General features: G+C 44.5%; 1 protein-coding gene across 2 annotated transcripts in view; it reads left to right on the top strand.

Moving 5' to 3' along the window:
• LOXHD1 (lipoxygenase homology PLAT domains 1) overlaps window positions 1–23,147 on the top strand; it is a 205,295-nt gene that overhangs the window by 170,708 nt on the left and 11,440 nt on the right. For both annotated transcript variants that reach the window (XM_070361798.1, XM_070361797.1), the window contains 4 exons: window positions 3,511–3,628; window positions 4,540–4,714; window positions 6,273–6,458; window positions 20,043–20,213. In XM_070361798.1, the coding sequence (XP_070217899.1) occupies window positions 3,511–3,628; window positions 4,540–4,714; window positions 6,273–6,458; window positions 20,043–20,213 (650 nt within the window). The remainder of the gene's footprint in view (window positions 1–3,510; window positions 3,629–4,539; window positions 4,715–6,272; window positions 6,459–20,042; window positions 20,214–23,147) is intronic.

Below are 23,147 nucleotides of genomic sequence, written 5' to 3'. Positions count from 1 at the left end.
ACACTGGTTTGCAAGCTCAGGTTTCTTCTAATTCACTTTGAGATGGTGGTGAATTGACGTGGTATTCAAAGAGAAAAAAAGATACCCTCAAAAGGAAATGCTTAAACCTAAGGAATATGTCTCTAACAGTGGAATTTGAGGCAATTAGTGTTTCTAATGGAGATAGGGATTCCTTTAAGGCAAAGAGATGTTTTTCTGTAGAGGAAATTAAGTGCCTGTAAGAAATCATCCTGAGGCCCAGTGGAAACCCCATGAACTAGGAAATTTTTTGGTCTGGAAGCAAACCAGATTCTCAGAGCTCTGTTGGGTTTGCCCTTCAGAATGGCCCCTGGCTTCCACTACGTACAGATCTTCCCAGCTTCTTGGCAATGTCTAAAACTCTTCCATTAAAAACTTGCCCTTGCAGCCTAAGGCTTTGGGCCTGGTTAGCCTCAGGCTATCCTCCATCACGGAGACCACTGAGTGAGTGGCTGCTGGGCCCTTTTCCAAGGACATTCTTTGATGGGTGGAGAACAGAAGGAAAGCAGAACAGGAAGGGAGAGAGAGGCAGCGAGAGCTGCTGAGCTCCTTGGGGTGGATAAGCAGGGCACAGCCTGGGCCTTCAGCAGCCCGTCCTTCTGAGCCAGAGGCAAGGGCACATGGCTCAGGGGTGGACCGCTTCTCCAGCAGTGGCCCCTCAATGTGGGAGCCCTCCCACGTGTCAATGGCGTTGTCTTGCGAGGGTGTGGGGAAGCAGGAAAGAGGTGGCTGGTGAGTCGTAGAAGGATGAAGTTCCCTTTAGAATGTGGGCCTTTTACTCTGAGGAGACAGGTGTAATCGGGATTTAGCCTGCACTGAAGGACTAGGGGGGAAGTATAATCCAGGCTTCAGTTTTCTAAAAGAAAAAGCTTATTTCTCTCCCCCTTTTCCTTACACCTGCCTGACCATAAAATCTCCATAAAGGGGAGATTGTTGGTTAAATTCAGATAGTGACAATTAAAGAAAAAGATAAAGTGAAGAATTCTAATGTCCCTTTGATCTGCAACATTATACACCCAGCAAGAGTAAGGAATGAATGAATTAAAAAATTGTTGAGGTCCTTTAATGGACCGGAACCTGGTGGTCCAGAGTCGACAATGAGAAAGTGAAAGAAGGAGAGAGGCTAATATTTCCTGGGTTACACAGCCGGCTTTCACGTTCCAGGAAATCAGCCAGAAACAGAGAGAGAGAGAAAGAAAGAAAGACACAGGGACCAAAGTGCTGATGGAGCAAAGGTGTTTTAATCAACATGGTGTGGGCATATATACTGTCTTACAAGGTAGTTATTCTCAGATAAAGATTAAAATTCCAGACTTACAAAACATAGGTGATCCATATTAAAGAGAGAGTTGTAAACAATCACTTTTATCGTATGGTTCATAAGAAGGAAGAGGGTACTTATCACCCTATTGAAAAACTAGCTGGATCCCTCAGCCCCGGGAGAGGCTTGCCTCTCCTCTTAATTCCTGAATATTCAGGAATTAATAAGGAATGGAGGATTCCTGACAGATCCAGAACAGCACACAGGAAGCCTCCTGTTAAATGCTTCCTGACATTTGAGAGAATCTCCACTTTGTGAGATGAGCTTGAGGGGAGTTTCTGAGAACTGCCTTCCAGTTTCCACATGACCAGAAGACAGACAATTTAAACTAGAGCAGGAGGAATTTAGGGCAGACTTCTGGGAGAGTGTTTTTACTTCTAATGATCGCAAAGTGCATGAAGCAAGTCATCAGAAGGGATTAAGCCTCTGTTCCACTGCTTTGAAGACAAGGAGTAGTTAGTTTTTGGTTTGTAGCATTTGTAGTTCTAGCTCCCACTGGCTATGGCCTCTGTTTTAAAAAATATGTTTGCTCAAGGAAGCATAAAATTGCCATGCAGTGTCATATCTTCAGTGATACCTGTGTTACCCCCAGGGGCTTATCAGCATCAGCAGCTGGAATCAGTGAGCAGTCAAGCAATGTCAGCACTGAAGATCGCATTATGCATGCAGCACTGTGAGAAGAGCAGTAGAAATAAAGATAGAGCATCGCTAAGATGATGCGGTCATTTCGGGAGAAAAGCAGTAATAGCAGCAAAAGCAATGCCACCTGCTGCTTTACAGTTATTAGTAGTGTTATCCAACCAAGGGCGGCTGCATTCAGTTGTGCATATCACTTCAGTTCAGTTCAGTTGCTCAGTCACGTCCAACTCTTTGCAACCCCATGGACTGCAGCATGCCAGGCTTCCCTGTCCATCACCAACTCCCGGAGCATGCTCAAACTCATGTCCATCGAGTCGGTGAGGCCATCCAACCATCTCATCCTCTATTGTCCCCTTCTCTTCCTGCCCTCAATCTTTCCCAGCATCAGGGTCTTTTCTAATGAGTCTGTTCTTCACTTCAGGTGGCCAAAGTATTGGAGTTTTGGCCTCAGCATCAGTCCTTCCAATGAATATACAGGACTGATTTCCTTGAGGATGGACTGGTTGGATCTCCTTGCAGTCCAAGGGACTCTCAAGAGTCTTCTTCAACACCACAGTTCAAAAGCATCAATTCTTTGGTGCTCAGCTTTCTTCACAGTCCAACTCTCACATCCATACATGACCACTGGAAAAAACCATAGCTTTGACCAGACAGATGTTTGTTGGCAAAATAATGTCTCTGCTTTTTAGTATGCTGTCTAGGTTGGTCATAGCTTTTCTTCTAAAGAGCAAGCATCTTATAAGTTCATGGCTGCAGTCACCATCTGCGGTGATTCTGGAGTCCAAAAAGTCTCTTATTCTTTCCATTGTTTCCCCATCTATTTGCCATGAAGTAATGGGACCGGATGCCATGATCTTCATTTTTTGAATGTTGAGTTTTAAGCCAACTTTTTCACTCTCCTCTTTCACTTTCATCAAGAGGCTCTAGTTCTTCTTCACTTTCTGAAGGGTGGTGTCATCTGTGTATCTGAGGTTATTGATATTCCTCCCAGCAATCTTGATTCCAGCTTGTGCTTCATCCAGCATTGTGCATATTATGTACAAAAAGAAAAAGGTGAGTGGTACTGTCTAGAGTTGCACAGTGCACAACCTGCCCCACCATTCACAGCAGCCATGTCACTCATGAAGTCTCATTGCAAGCTTTGCAGATATGGAATTCTTTTCACATTTTAAATTGATTTCATATGCATTTGGTCCTCATAACAGTTTTATGAGATTGCAGGGACAGTGTCATTCTCCTCAGACTACAAACGAGGAAACCTAGTCCCAGAGAGGAACTGGGACTGTTCTACGTGGTTAACACGATGAGATTAGGACCCAGAACTGGTAGCTATTGATTCAGGGCCATTTCTACCAGCAATTCACTTAACCCAGCCTTTCGAGAACACCTCTTGGTGCAAGAGACAGGCTACTGGGGAGTCACTGGGAGCTGAGAGGCCTCTTCTCTCCCTACCCCGAATATGTCTTTACCATGGCCTACCCCTTCACCTTGGCCAGCCTGCCTCCTTCGTGTCCCTCCTCTTCCATCCCCAGATTTGAGCGGGAGCAGAACGACACCTTCATCATGGAGATCCTGGACATTGCCCCATTCACCAAGATGAGGATCCGAATTGACGGCCTGGGCAGCCGGCCTGAGTGGTTCCTGGAGAGGGTAACATGGCGGGACCTTCACCTTCCCTTCCTCCCACTGCCCACCCCTACTTCCTGCTCCTTTGGGTTGTCAGCGGGGTTTGTTAACATGCAAATGTCACCTTAGAAGGTTGTTACCTGAGTCTGCCCCAGATAATATGCCCCTGGATGTGAATTAATCAGGGAACATAGTTTTATTTATTTGTACCCAGTCAAAACTGAATGAGCTGCCAGGGAATACAGCATGCCTGGTCAGTGTAATGTGGACAGAGACCAGTGGGAGCTTCCTGGAGGGAGCAAGTTGGGAGGAGTGAGAGGGGAGCAGCAGGAACTGGGTGGTGAGGTTCCCATGGTGGGAACACAAGGCAGATGGTAGGGAGGCTCCCAGTTCCCCCACGGTCTCAGTGAGCGGGCTGCCTCTTCTTCTCTGAGCCATCCTCTCATCCCTTATCCATCAAAGGCCATCTGTCCCGAGTCCCTTGAGGCTCTGCTCCCCTTGTCCAGTCTTTAGCAGGCTTTTCTTGAGCCAATAATACAGTGTTCCCTCCAAGGACAATCTGGCGAACGTGGGTCCACAGTCCTGGGGAGGCTGTGGCTGAAAGTGGTTTGGTTGGTCTATTTTTATGTCATTAATCCAGCAGAGATTCCTGGTGCACAGTTATAGGCCCTCCTTGGAAACGTATTTACATGAATTGCCCACTTCCAGCTCACCAAGTAAAGTTAGTCACAGCAGGGGCTTCAGACTCCATGCCAGGCCCGCAGGGTAGGGTCTTGTCCTAGAGAGGACCCTTTCCTCATGCCTCAAGTCTAAGAAGAAGTTGTCTCAGGCCTGGCATAGTGGGTTCCAGGGTCCAGACAAGGGGCCGCATTAGTGGCTGGGCAGTTGGTGGGGGTAAGGGAGGTGTTCACACACTGGCCGGTCTCCCTGCCCAGATCCTCCTGAAGAACATGAACACGGGAGACCTGACCATGTTCTACTACGGAGACTGGCTGTCCCAGCGGAAGGGCAAGAAGACGCTGGTGTGCGAGATGTGTGCCGTCATCGACGGGGAGGAGATGATGGAGTGGACGTCCTACACCGTCTCAGTGAAGACCAGTGACGTCCTGGGTGAGTCGGGGGTGGGGCGCTCCCTTCTGTGTTCACTGCCCACTCACCCTGCCCTTCTCAAATTCTGGCTCAGGTCCCAAGCTCTGGTCAAGGCATTTTTCTTTGGTTAGCCTTTCAAAAGTAAGGCCAACTCATTTTCACAGAGTGTCATCTTCTACAAAGTATTCGTCCCCATGACTGATGTGGCTCTGTCCTTTCTGCATCAGGAAAATGGGAGAAAATGGTGCAGGAGTTTGGCTCAGAGACCCTCAGTCCTCTGCTGCCTCCTGAAACCCCTCAGCCAAGTGCTGTTCAGCATGGCTGCCCTTGGGCCCCTTCCCACGTCCCTGTGCTTGGCCACCATCTTCTGTGCCGGCTTTGGCCTGGGATCTTAGGATAGGGTAAGTCCCTGAGCCCACGTGTGAGTGACATTCGAGTGCAGCAGTGACAGCAAGGCTGTAACAGAGGCTGGCACAGGTGTACCAGGTGCTGGGAACCTACAGGAGGGCACCTTCCCTAGCTGGAGATCAGGGGCAAAAATCAGGGAGGGCTTCCCAGAGGTGGTGCCAAAGTGCAACCAGAAAGACAAACAGAAGCCGTGAGGCAGATGGGATGCCAGAGGAAGGGCCTTTCAAGCAAAAGCACCAATGCATGCAGAGGCCTGCAACTGAAAGGGAAGCAGTGTGTGCTGCCTCCATCCCCTCAACCAGTTCTGTCCCCTGGGAGCTGGTGCAAGGACCCAGCAAACTGACTCACAGTACCTATAAATGGCAGTGAGGGATCCCCACTTGGCCCTGCTAGTTCACACTTTCAACAGGGAAGCTCTCCGGGCACAGTGATAGGCACCTCTTGCAAATGAAGCCAAAGAAATGAAGCTTTCCTAAATTGGCAGCTCAGGCATACATGCTGGGTCAGGACAGCTGGCAAGGCACCAGATTTGTGGCACTTCCTTTCTTCCTAAGAAAGAAGATTTCACTCTCTTTGCTCAAAGTTCCAAGTGTTCACTCATTTTCAAGTCCCTCATCCCTTCATGATGCGCTCTCAGAAAGTAATAAGTTCATTGATAATCACGGGGTATGTATCAGAAAAGTTTCAAGGGGTCATCTCTCCCAGAAGCCTTTTCTTTCCAACTGGGTCACTGCTTCTATTTGGCTTAAGCAGACAATGAGCAGCTCTAGTGTAGAATGTCAACCAGAGGCAGATGTGGGGACAAAGAACTTTCACATTGTATAGGAAGGTGTTTATTTCTAAACTGTAAAGCTAGTTTACATGGCGTGCCTTTAAGGATGGGTATATTTCCGCAGAATACATGAGTTCTTGTACCAAACCATCCACGCCTGCTAACCAGGACCCCAGTTAGCCCAACAGCATTTACAAGGCTCAAACGTAAGAGGAAGGATAGAGATGTAGACCTGGGAGCTCCAGGACACTGACCAGCCGTTTCTGACCTCATCCCTGACTTTGACAACTCTGAACTGGCCCACGTGCACCCCTGGCTTCTCCCTGGATCCCAAGAGTGAGGCCAGAGCAAGAGGGCTGTGATTCAGAGAGGCCAGAGCCCTTGTCTTGTGCACCCCAGGAGCGGGCACCGATGCCAACGTGTTCATCATTATCTTCGGGGAGAATGGAGACAGCGGGACCCTGGCCCTGAAGCAGTCGGCCAACTGGAACAAGTTTGAGCGGAACAGCACCGACACGTTCAACTTCTCCGACATGCTGAGCCTGGGCCACCTCTGCAAGCTGAGAGTTTGGCACGACAACAAAGGTAGCTCAAGGTCAGGGTGGGGGAGGGCAGGCCGCAGCTCTTCACCTAAGCCCCTGCCCATCTCTCTGGCAGCGTGTGGATCCTTCCACCCTGGGGTGGCAGGAAACCGGAAACAGTAGATTGCTACCATTTCGATGTTTCCATCAGTTAGAAGAGCCGGTGTTTCACGACAAATATCAGTCCCTCCTTCTCACACCCCCCATCCCAGGGTAATGAGTAGCTCTTACTTTTTCTGAGATATCAGGGCATTAATTCTACTCAGTTCAGACATTAAAATTAAGAGGGGTGTGGGGAGGAAAGGGCTATATCACCAAATTCCCTTCGGATGAATTTTCCATAAAGGATTATGCTTGTTTAGTTATAATAGCAAATCTAAAATTAGTCAAACTCAGTTATAAATATGAATGATGGGATAGGATATAAGCCAAACAAGAAATTTATCTTCAAAATGCCAAAGGAACACTTTGTTTGCATCTGTAATTGTGATGAAGCTCATGTTCAATATTTCTTTCATTACTGCTTTGTTGTCGTCAGGCTGCTATGAACATTTTATTTCTGGCTTTGGGCCATTATGTTATACATTATACAATTGGAACACAGTTGTTAAATACTAAATGTTACCTCCTTAAGACACATTATTTTCTTGATTTATGCCATTCTAACTCACCCTCTTGTCTTCCATTGAAACTGGCTTTGACAAGGCAATTCACTCAAATCCTTTTCCAGTCTTCTCTGAGTCTCCCCCACGAGTGGCCCAGAGGTGTCCTGACTTTTGTGTTGTCCTTACTTCTTTAGATCCTGGCAGAGAACCAATGTATCTGTCATGGTGACTGATGAAGCCTAATTTGGCAGCTTTAACATGCATTAAACAATTAAACATGTTTTCCATAACATGGGATAAGCTCTGATTAAACACAGAGAAAGCTCTCAGTCTTCAGAGCAATAAAATAATGAAGATTTGCACAGCCCTCAACTTTCAAATCTCAGTGTACCCACTCAGTCATTCACTGAGGGAACATTTACAGCGTTCACTATGTGCCTAGTGCTCTGTTAAGTACAAAAGATACAAGCACTTGACCTTTGTGACAGTCTTGTGAATGCTTGCCGCAGAAGAACTTTATCATCTCTCTTTTCTACAACCAAGGAATATTGAGGCCCTGTGAGGTTTGAACAACTTACTCAGAAACACACAGCAAGAAATAAACATAACCGAAACTCAAATCCAAGTCTTCTGATGCTTTTTCTAGTAAACTCTGCTGGGGGCCAGCCCATCCTGCCAGTTCCATTCTGCCCAGCCAATGGGCCAATAGGTCAGAGAAGAAAAGATGAGGAGATGAGGGCAGCTTCTTCTACCTCTGTTCACTATGTCCTCCATACATATTGTCAGGGCATTGGGGGAGGATGTCTTCTCCAGAAAAGTGAGAGGAGATGCTTATTCCTCACCTGTCCATTCATTGTCCTTATAAGTCTATGTAAAGAAACATATTTGCAAAGTATTCTCAGAATATCGCTAATGAATCTTTATTCTTTCCTAACAAAGAGACAAAACAAAATCCGTGAATTCTTTCTCACCCTCTCATTATCCGTTATGATTGTCTTAGACTTAGTAGGAGGTTGGCTGGTAGCTGAAAGTCTGACAGTTATGAGTCAGATTTATTAAGATCATCTTTTGCCCCAGAGAATTCAAAAGATCCGGATAAGCCGCTGCCCATGCCACTCAACAAATGAGTGTCAGGACAATCGCTTCAGTGTTTGATCAGGCTGCCATTGGCTCAGTAAAAGCACTGAGCCCCATTGTGTGTCTAATTAGAGTGATTTGACAGAGCAGATTGATGAGGGTGGGTGGAGATGAGGTCTGTCTACCCTAGCTTCCAGGCGTAGTTTCCTGTCGCAGTGTCCACACCAGAGGCAAACCACTGTTCAGGAAGTATATTCCCAGGAAGTGTGCCCCTTCCCTAATCAGAAAGAAGTACATTTTACTTCTGCACTGATACACACACTGGCAAGGCATTACTCTTGAGGGCAGGGGCCTTGCCTCATCCATATTCATCTTCATAAAGGTGCCTATGGCAGAGTGGAAACTCTTTAAATCTTAACTTAGTTGAGACTCCATGCCCTCCCACCCCCAGGAGAGAGCTGTGAAATACCAAGACCATAGCCCCTAACTCAGGAGCAACAGAGAAGCAAAGAGACTAGAACCTTGAGAAGGAGGAAATATTATTCCCAATGGGTCTGAACAATCCCCTGAAGGTTCAACCACAAGATGGGATCAGAGGTCGAGCAGCTCCCTGATCACCTCCTGGTCAGGTCAGAGAACTGGGTAGGGGAGAATTCCATGTAGACCATGATGACCTCCCTCACTTTTCTAAGACGGGAAGGCAATGTTAGGGCCATTTTTTGTTTAAGGCCACTTTTAATATGAAGATTTCACTCTTCATATTAAAGTGAGGGTGAAGGGATGACCAGAAAGACTGAGGATGCCCTTATTAAAGATCACAGTTCTAGCTGCACACTCTACAGTCTTTGGAGTCATGTGTCTGTCCAGGGTGCTGACTTCACTCCAGCTTCTCTCAACTCTGGACTTTATCACTTGTTTCTAGGGTCTCCACCTTGGAGGTTGACTATTTTCAACCTAGACTGTTATAGATTTCTCTCAAGCTTAGCAAAATGGTTCAAACTTCCATACATTTCATCCTCAAGTCACAGCAATAAAAGGCAGATAATTGTTGATCCAAGATAAGAGTTCATCTCTGTCTCCTGCCTTCAAAAGCTGCTATCTCCAACTCCATATTATCTAACTCCACCTGACTAAACACCTGAAAGCCTACTGGTTCTTTGTCGCTTGGATGACTGTTCCTGTTGCTGCCCACACCTCAAAATCTGCCTTATTCCTTCTCAATCTGTTTCTCATCACAGACTTTCCAGAGTTCTCTTGGGCACTTGTGTTCTGTGTTGTATTCCTCCTTCCAAAGTATCTAGGAAAGCAAAGACTGACATATTTGAGAAAAGCGTTCCAGAAAGTCAAGCAGTAACATTTCAGGAGTCAGGGATAATGTTTGTCTTTAGTGATGGCTATGTATCCCTCCTTTGGGGCTTCCCAAGTGGCTCAGTGGTAAAGAATCCACCTGCCAATGCATAAAACACAGATGACATGGGTTTGATCCCTGGGTTGGGAAGATCTCCTGGAGTAGGAAATGGCAACCTGTTCCAGTATTCTTGCCTGGAAAATTTCATGGACAGAAGAGCCTGGTGTGCTACAGTCCATGGGGTCACAAAGAGTCAGACATGACTGAGCACACACACCATCCATTGTCCATTCATCGTAGCTTTGCTCTATAAAGTTTCTGTAAACACTGAACCACTGCTGCTAAGAAAAACACAAGGTTAGGTTCCTGCAATCCTCTGATCACACATTTTCATCAACCAGTCAGTGCATAACCTTATTTTCTGTTGGGGAGGGGGCTTTCCTGGTAGCTCAGACAGTAAAGTATTTGCCTGCAATGCAGGAGACCCAGGTTTGATCCCTGGGTTGGGAAGATCCCCTGAAGAAGGGCATGGCAACCCACTCCACTATTCTTGCCTGGAGAATCCCATGGACAGAAGACCCTGGCGGGTTACAGTACATGGGGTCACAAAGAGTCAGAGCAACAAACACACACTGTTTAAAGATACTTCATATGGTATATATTGTTGATTTATTAACAGTGAACTCATGGCCATCAACACTATTGATGAGGATAAAGGAAAGTTATATGGCAAATCTATTTTCCCTGTAAGGCACATCACAGCCTGCTTGCACTTAGAAACACTAGACAGTTCTTTAGCACTATAACATAAAAATGTAAAAAAAAAAAAAAATCCCACAGCACTAAGTAGATAACAAAAACACTTGTTCATAGTGTGAGAGCTGAAACAGGACTCAGAGCACCATCTTGTGTAACCTCAACTGGCAACATGTGAATTAGCGCAAATTTTTTGCTGCTCTGCACATGTCCATGTATAACTGTGAAAGGACTGTGAGTATTGATTTTAGAGCTACACGTAAATTTTGTCAAGTAGGTGAATTTGCAAATATGGATACAGAAATAATAAGGTTCAACTTGATCTGTCCTTGAAAAGACAATATTTGAGCTAAGACCTAAAGAATTTATAGGAGTAGACATTTGGTGAGGTGTGGTGTTTATCAGAAATGAAGTGTGTTTGAGGCAGAATGAATAGAAAACATAAAAGCTCTAAAATATAAGAAAGACTGATATGTTTCAGAAATGAAAGCACAGTTCAGAATGACGACAAAATAGGGAATGGGTGTGGGATCTAGAAAGTAGACGAGCATCAGGCCATGCAAGGTATTATAAGTCTTGTCAAGGATTGGGTCTTTATCCTAATTGTCCTGAGAAGCCATCAAAGGATCTCAGAACAGTAGTTATGTAGGGAAGATTATCATAGTGTCTGTGGGGAATAGGTTAGATGGAAAAGAAAGCAAACTTCAAAAGACTGGCTAAGAGATGATGGGAGATAACGATGCCCTGCACAATGATGGTAGCAGTGGGGAATGGAGAAAATGTAGAAAGATTTAAGAAATGCTTAAGCAGAAGGCTTATTAAAGGATTGGCTGAGAAGGAAAGTTGGCAAGAATGGTAAGGCTGCTAGAGGAGATTCTTCATCCTGACATGTTTAATTTAAAGGTCTGGGAGACATCTAGGAGTGATGGCTAGTAACAGTTGGGTCTAAAGCTCAGGAGTCAAACTAGTTGGGACATACTGATCTGAGATATTGATCTAAGAGTTGCTAGTGCAGAGACATCACTGAAGCCATGAGAGTGGGGAAATGAAGCTTCAGAAAAACAAGAGTGACCAAGAGCAGATTCTTGAGTACCCTCATGATTGAGGTTAGAGAATAGAAGGGAAGGCAGAGGAGAAGGAGGAGGAAAGGGAGAGGGAAATGGGTTGCCTCAACATTTTTTCACTTCCTAAAGGAATATGTTCAGGGAGATGGACCCTACCTATGAAACTATTGAGGACTGTTCACTGACCGTGAAACCCAAAAATGTGGTGTGTTGGTTCATGATGCCAGAGTTTCCTGGGCATAAATTTAATAAAAAAGCTATGAAACCACAATTTTTTTTTCAAATAGCAAAGCAATTTAAACTATTTTAAATGTTTATTTCTTCCTAGCAAATTCCCATAATCCCTTGTGAGAAATTTTGTTATGCAGCCAAACATTTAAGTCACTGTCACAGGGAGAAAGGAGGGAAGATAAACAGTCTTCCGTCCTTTGTGGATTCATGTTTATAAGATACAAATGTTCATCATTGCCTCTTAAGTACTCCTCCTCCTCACCTCCCACACACAGAATGTCAGGGAAACTTTCTCACCAATCTCACTGTCTTTGTTTGCTGGTCCTTTTTGAGATGTGTAATTGCCTTTTTATTCCTGATTGTTACAGTCCATCCAGTGAATGGTATGATATGTATGAATTTGCAGCAATGAGAAGTCTCCAAGATGAACATCCATTTAAAAAGTTTTCTTTTCACTCTCTTCTCTTTCCTAGCTCTGCCATGATTACATCTCCCTGTTTATGATGAACAGACTCTCTGATGGACTAACCTCCTCACAGAAAGTTTTTCCTATTGCCTTACCTTACTTAAGCCCTCTCCCTGAATAGTCATCATATTTGTAACTACATGCTCAGTCTGGCTCCCTTACTTAACTAGCATCTCCATTCATTACTCTTCCCTAATGCCTCTCACACTGCCTGTAATGCAGTGGGGGCTTAATATAGAATTTATTTAATACCTCTGTTTCAAGCCCTCATATACCAACCCTGTTTTCTTATGCCTTTACCACAGGGAACCCACATTTCTTGTGGATCAAAATTTTTCCTTGTATCTTAATACTTTCAAAAAGTGGGTCCTGGTCATGAATTTCAGGGTCATCACTAGGTCCTATAATAATGGCTTTTCCCACTCCTTGGACACTATGCATATATCTAGACTTACTCAGCTTTCTACTTTCATTTTCCTTCTCTGCAAAAACTCTACACTCAAATTTATCTCATCCACGTCAAAACCCTGAAAGGAAAGGGAGACAGTTCAGCACCTTGGACAGCTCTAAAACCATCCACCCATCGTTTCTTGCTACTGCTTTGGTTTAGTTTGGCCTTGAAGTACAAAACAATGCAGGGCAAAGACTAACAGAGTTTTGTCAACAGAACACACTGGTCATAGCAAACACCCTCTTCCAACAACACAAGAGATGACTCTACACATGGACATCACCAGATGGTCAATACTGAAATCAAATTGATTATATTCTTTGCAGCTGAAGATGGAGAAGCTCTATATAGTCAGCAAAAACAACACCTTGACCTTACTGTGACTCAAATCATGAGCTCCTTATTGCAAAATTCAGACTTAAATTGAAGAAAGTGGGAAAAAAGACTAGACCATTCATGTATGACTTAAGTCAAATCCCTATGGTTATACAGTGGAGGTGACAGATAGATTTAAGGGATTAGATCTGGTATACAAAGTGCCTGAAGAACTATGGACAGAGATTCTTAACATTGTAAAGGGAGTGGAGACCAAAACCATCCCCTAGAAAAAGAAATACAAGAAGGCAAAGTGGTTGTCTGAAGAGGCTTTACAAATAGCTGAGAAAAGAAGAGAAGTGAAAGGCAAGGGAGAAAGGGAAAGATATACCCAGCTGAATAATTGGAGATATCAAGGAAACATTTCAGGCAAGGATGGGCACAATAAAGGACAGAAACGGTAAGGACCTAACAGAAAGAGAAGATATTAAGAAGAACTGGTAAGAATACACAGAAGAATGATACAAAAAATTCTTAATAACCTAGATAATCATGATGGTGCGGTCACTAATCTAGAGTCAGACATGCTGGAGTGTGGAGTCAAGTGGGCCTTCAGAAGCATTACTACGAACAAAGCTAATGGAGATGATGGAATTCCAGCAGATCTATTTCAAATCCTAAAAGATGACGTTGTTAAAGTGCTGCACTTGATATGTCAGCAAATTTGAAAACTCAGCAGTGGCCACAGAGACTGAAAAATATCAGTTTTCATTCCAATCCCAAAGAAGGGCAATTCCAAAGAATGTTCAAACTACTGTACAATTTATGCTCATTTAACATGCTAGCAAGGTTATATTCAAAATCCTTCAAGTTAGCCTTCAGCTGCACATGAACTGAGAACTTCCAGATGTACAAACTGAGTTTAGAAAATGCAGAGGAACCAGAGATCGAATTGCCAACATTTGCTGGATCATAGAGAAAGCAAGGGAATTTCAGAAAAATATTTACATCTGCTTCATTGATTACGCTAAAGCCTTTGACTATGTAGATCACAACAAACTGTGGAAAATTCTGATGGGAATACTGTAATACCTTACTTGTCTCCTGAGATACCTGTATGCAGGTCAAGAAGCAACAGTTAGAACCGGACATGGAACAGTGGACTGGTTTAAAATTCAGGAAGGATTATGACAAGGCTGTATAGTCTCAAATTTGTGTGAAGACTGTGCATGCATACTAAGTTACTTCAGCCATGTCTGAGTCTTTGTAACCCTGGACTGTAGCCTGCCAGGCTCCTCTGTCCGTGGGATTCTTTAGCCAAGAATACTGGAGTGGGCTGCCATGCCCTCCTCTGGGGGATCTTCCCAACCCAGGGATCAAGCCATGTCTCCTATGGCTCCTGCATTGCAGGTGGATTCTTTCCCTGCTGAGCCACTGCAGAAGCCCTATATGCAGATTACACCATGCAAAGCCAGACTGGATTTATCACAAGCTAGAGTCAAGATTGCTGGGAGAAACATCAGCAACCTCATATATGCAGATGATACCACTCTAGTGGCAGAAAGTGGAAAGGAACTAAAGAGCTTCTTGATGAGAGTGAAAGAGGAGAGTGAAAAAGCTGGCTTAACGCTCAACATTCAAAAAACTAAGATCCTGACATCCAGTCCCATTACCTCATGGCAAACAGAAGGGGGGAAAGTGGAAACAGTGACAGATTTTATTTTCTTGGGCTCCAAAATCACTGCAGACAGTGACTGCACCCATGAAATTAAAAGACATTTGCTCCTTGGAAGGAAAGCTATGACAAACCTAGACAGTGTATTGAAAAACAGAGACCACTTTTCCAACAAAGATCTGTATGGTCAAAGCTATGGTTTTTCCAGTAGTCACGTATGGATGTGAGAGTTGGACCATAAAGAAGCCTGAGTGCCAAAGAATTGATGCTTTCGAACTGTGGTGTTGGAGAAGACTCTTGAAAGTCCGTTGGATTGCAAGGAGATCCAACCAGTCAATCCTAAAGGAAATCAATCCTGAATATTCATTGGAAGGACTGATGCTGAAGCTAAAGCTCCAATACTTTGGCCACCTCATGCGAAGAACTGACTCATTGGAAAAGACCCTGATGCTGGGAAAGACTGAAGGCACAAGGAGAAAAGCACAGCAGAAGATGAGATAGTTAGATAGCATCACTGACTCAATGGACTTGAACTTGAGTAAACTCCAGGAGATACTGAAGGACAGGGAAGCCCGGCATGCTGCAGTCCATGGAGTCGCAAAGAGTGGAACATGACTTAGCAACTGAACAACAACAACTTTGGTGTCAATGCCAGGCTCTTCGAAGAGCTTGATTCCTCCCTTATTCCTCTGATTACCTTTGGTCTCCTCATCGCTCTTGGACTTAAAGAAATTCCAAGTCACTGATGTTATCTTCTTCCCTTTGTAAGCAGAGAAGTGACCTCCTCGTCGACAACTAGACTTTGGATTTGAAAGCAGGATCCTGTCATTGGCAAAAACAGAAAGATTTTTGTGTCTTCAATGAGCCCAAGTGGTTGGGATACTATGATCAGAAGAGGACCAAGATTCTGTGCCTAATTTCCTCTTTATAGTAACTTTTTCCTCCAAAGATGAAAGTTTAAATGTTTAATACAGAGCCATACCTAATCCCTTTATTTTTTTCATGCCATTGACTTTTGAAGAAACAGTGCCCAATGATCTATAAAATTTGCACACTCTGGACCTGTCTGCTTGCCTATTTATGGTGTCATTGCTTCCTCGTTCCCCATATTTCCTACAATCTGAAAGTCAGCTGTAAAGACTTGATTAGATCCAGGTTCGACATTATTTGGCAAGAATACTTTATATGTGGTATCAGGGCTACTTTAAAATGAGACTTGTGTACTTCATATTACATCACAGCCGTCTCATACTTACTGACGCTCACGTCTAATGGTGAATCCAGGGCAGACTGCTTGATCCTCCATTGTAAACGTTCCCATCACTCTGCATCTAATGGCTTCTCAGTGATGATCAGGTAGAGTTACAAATGATTTTCTAATTGTTATTTCTTATCCACTTATTAGCTGGAATTCTTCTGTAAAAAAAAAATTGTCCCTCAGGCTATTTGATTACCATGAAATATAGTTCATAGATGAAAATCAAGATAAATGACTAATTCTTCCCCTTAATTCCAGTTACCCATATAGCTTTTATAATACTGAACAAATTATAACAAGAGTGTTTATTTTCTAATTCATCTTTTTCCTCTTGCTTTCTTCCTCTGAAATGAAAACTCTAATACATTTTCTTTTGAATAATATAAATTCATAGAAATATATAGGATCTCGGAAATCATGTATTTTAACCCAGTTACTTTGCTCAAGTAAGGAAGCTGAGGCACAGAGATGCTATAATGTGTTCAGTTTGGTGGGTTTGCTGAGAATGGAGTCTACAGATCTCCCAGACCCAGGTGTGTCACTCTGGGCATCCTATCTTGAATGATGTACATGAGAAAGTATTTGTGGAGGGATACTAGCTAGATTCTGTATATTCTTTAATACCTAGGACTCTGTGATGGCTCCATATCACATTTCAAACAATCTATTTATCTTTTTAAAGAAATTTTGTTTACCCACATGGACTTTAGCTTGCCAGAGTTATTTTTTAAAGAAATTACTTGAAGAAATAAATTATCTATTCAAGCAATATTTTAAGGGTTTGCACTGAAATTAAAAAAGCTGGGAGATCACTATAGAAAGTAAATGTAATTTATCAATTCTGTATTTATTGAGCACTAAGTCAATACACCTGTGATGTAATCAAGAAGTTTAAGACATAACTTCCACACCTTAAAATCAAACTAGAGAAGTCTCACACACACACACACACACACACACACACATACAATCACTATAAAAGAGTTCATGTTCATGACCTCACTAGAAAACATTTATTTCCCAAGCCATCTTGGGCAACTGTTCATGGGCAAGTGAATAAACAGATGATGAATGCCATGGGACTGGGGAGTTTGGAGGGTCTCATGGAGGAAGTGAAGCCTAAGTTGTCCAGAGGGTAGGTGGGAATTTAGGGCAGGGAAATAACTTGAAGCCTTAATGAAGATGAAAGATACAGCTAAGTGATGATGAATAAATCCATCTCACTGGGATGGAGGAGTTGCCTTAGGAGTCTTCCTTACTGAGGCAGGAAATGAGGTGGATGGAGTCAGGATGAAGAAGGCCCTATATGTGTAAACACAGGATTGGACCCTTTTCCCCATCAGATATGGAAGGCCACTGAGGAATCACAGGTAGCAGATAGCATGATGAAATCCAGGCAGTTAGTCTCCCTCCTATTTGGAGTCTGCTTTCTCTTGGCTGGAAAGATTAGGGCCCTATGCTCCTTCAATTTTTTTTTTATTGGTGGAAAATTGCTTTACAATTTTGTGTTGGTTTCTGCCATACAACAATGCGAATCAGTCATAATTATACATATATTCCTTCGCTCCTGGGCCTCCCTCCCCAGCCCCATCCCTCTCCACACCATCTCCCCCCTACTGTCAGGTCATCACAGAGCACCAGGCTAGGCTCCCTGTGTGTTTAGCAACTTCTTGCTATCTATTTTATACCTCATTCAGTTTTTAAGCTTTTTTTCTTATAATAAACCTTGGAACATTTGGGATAAAATAATTTCACTAGGACAGACCATTGCTCCCTGGTGGGGCTTTGGATTATGTTTTCCCTCCACTCATAGAATGTTACCACCAGTGTCCTTCCTTGTTCTTCCCTATTTAATAATCGTGCACTCATCCATTCAATAAACATTTATTGAATAATGTGCTAAGCATTGCTCTAGGCACTAGAATATAGTGGTGGATATCAGGCAAGACTCCTGCTCTCATAGGGCTTACAATCTAGAGAAGACAGACAGTATAGACAACGTGCAAGGAAATAAATCCAAAATTATTTCAGACTGTGAAATGGGTGTACGTTGTGATAGCAAGTAACTGGGGATGGGGAAGCCTCTGCAGATTGGAAAGGTCTTCCCAAAGACAGGACATTTGATCTGAGACCTCAGTGATGAAACACTGTGGGTATTCAGAGCCTAGGGTATAATGTTGCAGGCAGACAGAAAATGTGCAACATTTCCATGACAAGACTGGATTTCATATATTAAGGTACTAAAAGGTATACATGAAATATAGTAAGTAAAAATGCAAGTAGTATGAGATGAAATCAAAATGGAAAGGGGCCAAGTCACGTCAGTTCTTACGGTTGTTAGTGAGCTGTTTGCAGTTATTCTGAGAGTAATGGGGAGCCATTGAACAGTTTTCCATGCGAAGTAGCAAAATCAGACCTGATTTATGATTTCAAAAGATCACTATGATGCATGTAGAAGGGTAGTAATTATAACATTGCATGTAGAAGTGGAAGTTTGCATAACAACTCATCAATTAGGACAACATAGAAATTTTCTTGTGTGTGCATACAATGGAATACCATGCAACTATGAGAAGGGATGGGCAGATATTTATGTACTGATATAGACTGTGAGTGAAAAGCTAAGATGTCAGACAGTGTGCGACGTTTGCTATCTTTGTGTAAAAAGATAAAGTAGGACTCTGAAAGAGCAGATTCTGTAAAGAAATGGATTCTCTAGTGGTGGGATTAAGATGGTTCCCTATTGATCTATGATGGTAGTGATGTCATATGACATCAGCCTTCCCAGAACTGCCTCTTCTCGTGTGTGATAGGTTCTTAGTGTAGAAAGTCATGGTAGGATCCCTGTTAATCCCATCCAGCATTTCCAAAACAAGGCAATTAAATAATCAGTGAGCATGGAGCTAAGAGTGAAGTGTATCTTACAATGGTTGGGGTTAGTCTGCTATTTACCATGGAAGGAGTTCCTTTGCAGAATCAAACTTGAAAAGAGAGCTGAAGATGGGGTGAGACCATGCCATGCCTTCAGAGGAGAGAGGAAACGGGGGTGTGGGGAAGAGAGCAACCTGCTAGCATGCAGCAGGGCAACCCGGGTCGGGCTGCCTCCTCCTCCGGCTGTCTTCACCCGCACGCTGGGGCCCTGGGTTGCCTGAGGATAAAGCTAAAGGCAGCCCAGAATCCACCCTTCCCATCATCCCACTGCTTTTCTCTGTCACCGCCATGCCTAGAGCTCTAGAAGTGAATTCGGGAGTGAAACCTGCCCAGGATATAGAGCAGAGTGAGTCTGTTATTTCCGCTTAATACTGCGCTGGGCTGTGCTCAGTTGCTTAGTCATGTCCAACTCTATGTGACCTCATGGACTGTAGCCCACCAGGCTCCTCTGTCCACGGGGATTCTCCAGGCAAGAATACTGGAGAGAGTTACCGTGCCCTCCTCGAGGGATCTTCCCAGCCCAGAGACCAAACCCAGGTCTCCTGCATTGCAGGCAGATTCTTTACCAGCTGAGCTACCAGGGAAGCCCCCACTTATTACTAACCATTTGTTATTTACATTTTGAATTTAAATAAAACTTAAAATACGCATGCAAAAAAATTCTTTGTTGATAAAATAACACCACTTTTTAACTCAACAGAACCACTGTAAAATTTAACTTGTTCTAGGACTCGCTGATTTCCACTTTCAGTAAAGACCTATGTTTTAAAACATATGAAGTACCTTTTACACCAGGAATGAAGCTATACTAGGACTGCCAGTATGTATGCTCTGCCCGTGAGCCTTAATATCTGCTCCCTGTGGACTGGGTGACTGGAAGCGTGTGTCCATCTTTGTGTGTCTCTGTGCTTATAACCCTTGAGATCAATGGCAAGATCTAGAGATGTCGCTTCGGGCAGTGTCTGATCCTCCTTCACCATTATTGAAATGGCTTTTTGTTGGAGACACTAGGACTGCCCTTCCAACCTCAAGTGGCATAAGAAGGCAAGATGTGAAAGTAAAACATATACATGCCTTCCTTGTAGCCTTCTGCACATACGATGGACACACAGAGATCCTCTAAGAGTTCCTGAACCCAAGTTAAGGATTCTGCAAACAGAATTATTGTGTTGGCCAATAATATCTTATGGAAAAACCTAAACAAACTTTTTGGCCAACCCAATCTATTCTCTAGGCTAGAGATATCTCAGAGATCATCTAACCCAACCCCTCATTTCATCAACACAGAGACAAAGGCCCAGAGAGGACAGAGAACTTGTCCAGGGCCACACAGCCAGCAGATGTAGGGAGCAGAAGTCTGAAAGGGGAGGATGAGCCCATTTAGCCTCCAACCCCGTGTCTCTATTTTCAGGGATATTTCCTGGCTGGCACCTGAGCCATGTTGACGTGAAGGACAATTCCCGCGATGAGACCTTCCGCTTCCAATGTGACTGCTGGCTCTCCAAGAGTGAGGGCGACAGGCAGACAGTCCGTGACTTTGCCTGCACCAACAATGAGATCCATGACGAGCTGGAGGAGACCAGTACGTGGGGACACCGGTGGGCCCTGCTTAGATGCAGCCTGGGCAGAGGGAAGGGGGAACAATGTTGGAAAATCTAAAGGAAGATCTCTCATAGCTGGAGGGGAATCAGATGCCCAATGAAAGAAATAACATTGCAGCAGTACATAAGTAAACACCCTAAGTGTTGCTTTGTGAACCTGAGACAGCCAAGATATTGGTGCCAGCTCATGGCCCCAGATCACAGGGACTTATTAGGTAGCAAGAAAACCCACAGGGGACAAGCCTACCCTGGGCAGTTTGATGTGATGCTCTCTCTGGTTTAATTTTTTGTTGTGGACTCTCTCCAACTGATGTCTATGGCAACAGCCACCAACTCCGGCCTTCCTGAAAACAGAATGTGTGGGGAGCCAGCATCTCCACTGACAGCTTTCTCTTTGGCTCTTTCCTCAGGGCATGTGCAAAGGGAAAGAGTAATTGGTCCCTAAGGTGGATGGCCATCAAGAACCAGGGAGGTGTCTCTTTAAATCAGATGCCAGTATCTGGGTCCAACAGATTTGATGAAGGCTTATCAATAGCAGAGCCTGATGTAAAGAAAGGATTTTCCAACCTTTTCTTACTGCAGCTAGCTGGTTACTGTAACACTAGCTGCAGTAAGACTTAAACCCATAAATCTCAATAGCTAAATACAACAAAATCTGTTTCTCACTGATGTAATCAGTCCAGTGTGGGTGTTTGGCAAGAGGCCTTCCACGCTGTGATTCAGGGGCCCAAGCTCTTCTCACCTGTCTGCCATTTTCAACATGTGGCTCCCACATTTCTTGAAGAGGGAAAAGAGAGCTGGGAGAAGGCACACTCCATACTTTCTTAACACATTAACTCATATTCTGAGTCATGTGGCTCTACCTAGATGCAAGGGCACCTGGGATTGTAGTACCTGGCTGGACAGTTGCCCCGGGCAAGCTCTGTACATCACGAAAGGGAAGCATGGATGCTTGGTGGAAAGCCACAGAGCCTTCTGCACCATGTCATCCAAACTGCCCAGTGATGGACTCAGCTGCTCGGAGAGGGCTGATCACTGATGGTACTGGGAGCATTCAGACAAGGGCCAACCACTCATCTGTCAGCCTTCATGTATGAGGGTGCCTGCCCTAATTCAGAGTGTGAACTCCCAGCGTCTCTAATTGTACTTACTGGGGGCCCACTTTTATTTTAGATGCTATGAACCATGCACCCTGCTTTGTGATTGTTAGTTTCCTTATACTGAACTGTGCCCATCTGTGTTATCCCTACAGAGCTATAAGCTCCCAGAGGTCAAGGACAGACTCACTCTGCAGGCTTTTGGACTTAGTAGGTGCACAAATCATAAGAGCTCAGCAAATGAAGGTTGTTTTTCCTTGGGGCCTCACAATCTCATTAGTGGTGGAGGCTAATGCATAATTGCTAACATGAGCAGTAAAGGCTCCTGGGGCCCTTGGCGGTCAGGGGAGGAGAGATTTGTGAGGTTGGGAGCATAACCACGGAGTTTCCTTCACAGATTTCCCGCCAAACAGCTTGCTAAGACCTGTGGAATTTGGGTTGGTAGGGAGCTTGGTAGAGGGGAAGCAGTACTTGCATTAATTCCAGAAGGATGTGTGTGAGACAGAGATGGAAGGGCAGGGACACCAAGCCCAGGAATGGTTTGGATCAGTCTGTCATTATGAGGAGCCTGCAGAGGGCAGGGTGCCCAAAGGCCAGTGACACCCATGCCCGCAGATGGGAGCTTATCCTAGGGAGAGCCAGGGATACAATTCAAGCCAATCATACCAACCTCAGCTATCTTTAACCAAGTGACACAGCCTGGTGTGGGTTCTGGGACACAGTAATGAATAGGGCAGAGATCCTGCCCTCATGGCACTTACAGTCCATGTCTGGTCCCCAGGGGCATCTCTGGGCACTCGACTTATAAGAATAAACACTCTCTCATATCTGAACAGAGCTGCATGTGTGTGAAGGTGCTCCATACATTCCCTGTTCTCACTGGATCCTCACCACCCTACGCCCACCCTATGACCTGCATAGGGGCAAATTCACCTCTCTATATCCTAGGTATGGAAAACCATAAACCAGAAAAGTGAAGCAATACACCAAAGACTTAGCCACAGCCAGTAGGACTCATATGATTCCTGATTCCTAGATGAGGACTCCTCAGGTCGCTGTGTCATCCTCGGGCCTGGCTGGTGCTCCAGATTGATCAACTACCGCACCTTGTCTAGCATCCTGTTTGCTGCCTTCACCTCCAGTTCTTGTTAGCAATTTCAGAAGCTGCTCCCCATCCTCTGTAAGCATCAGCCTCTGTAGGTGATTCCAATGTGCAGGCAAAGCAGAAAACCACTGGCAACTTTTAAATAATACTGTTATTTGGGTCTCACCCCAGAGATTCTGTGTTAAGTCCTGCAGTAAGAGCATGTGCTTATGTGTGCATATGCATGTATGCAACACACACACACACACATACATGACACCTAGGAGGACAAAAAAATATCTCTCTGGGGCATGCTGTGTGCGTGCTAAGTCACTTCAGTCGTATCCAACTTTTTGCCGCCCCATGGACTGTGTAACCCACCAGGCTTTTCTGTCCATGGAATTCTCCAGGCAAGAATACTGGAATGGGTTGTCATGTCCTCCTCCAGGGGATCTTCCCAAGAAGACGCAGGGATTGAACCTGCATCTCCTGCATTGGCAGGCAGGTCCTGAACCTCCTGGGAAGCCCCCTCTCTGGGACATCCTCCAGCAAGACCAATGCCTCCCCCTTCTACAGCCCCCTTCCTTCTTATCCACCCCTACTTGAAGCCTTTTCAGGCTGCTCAGTCAGCCTTATCTGTGACATTTCCAGTTCTGATACAATCAAGCTTGATGACCAACTCCCCAGGTTGGAGGACTCACTGCTCCACCAGACAGCTCTGTTTAAAAATTCAT

The sequence above is a fragment of the Bos mutus genome, chromosome 24, assembly GCF_027580195.1.
Source record: "Bos mutus isolate GX-2022 chromosome 24, NWIPB_WYAK_1.1, whole genome shotgun sequence".
NCBI classification, from domain to species: Eukaryota; Metazoa; Chordata; class Mammalia; order Artiodactyla; family Bovidae; genus Bos; species Bos mutus.
This window is presented reverse-complemented; position numbering and strand designations above follow the sequence as displayed.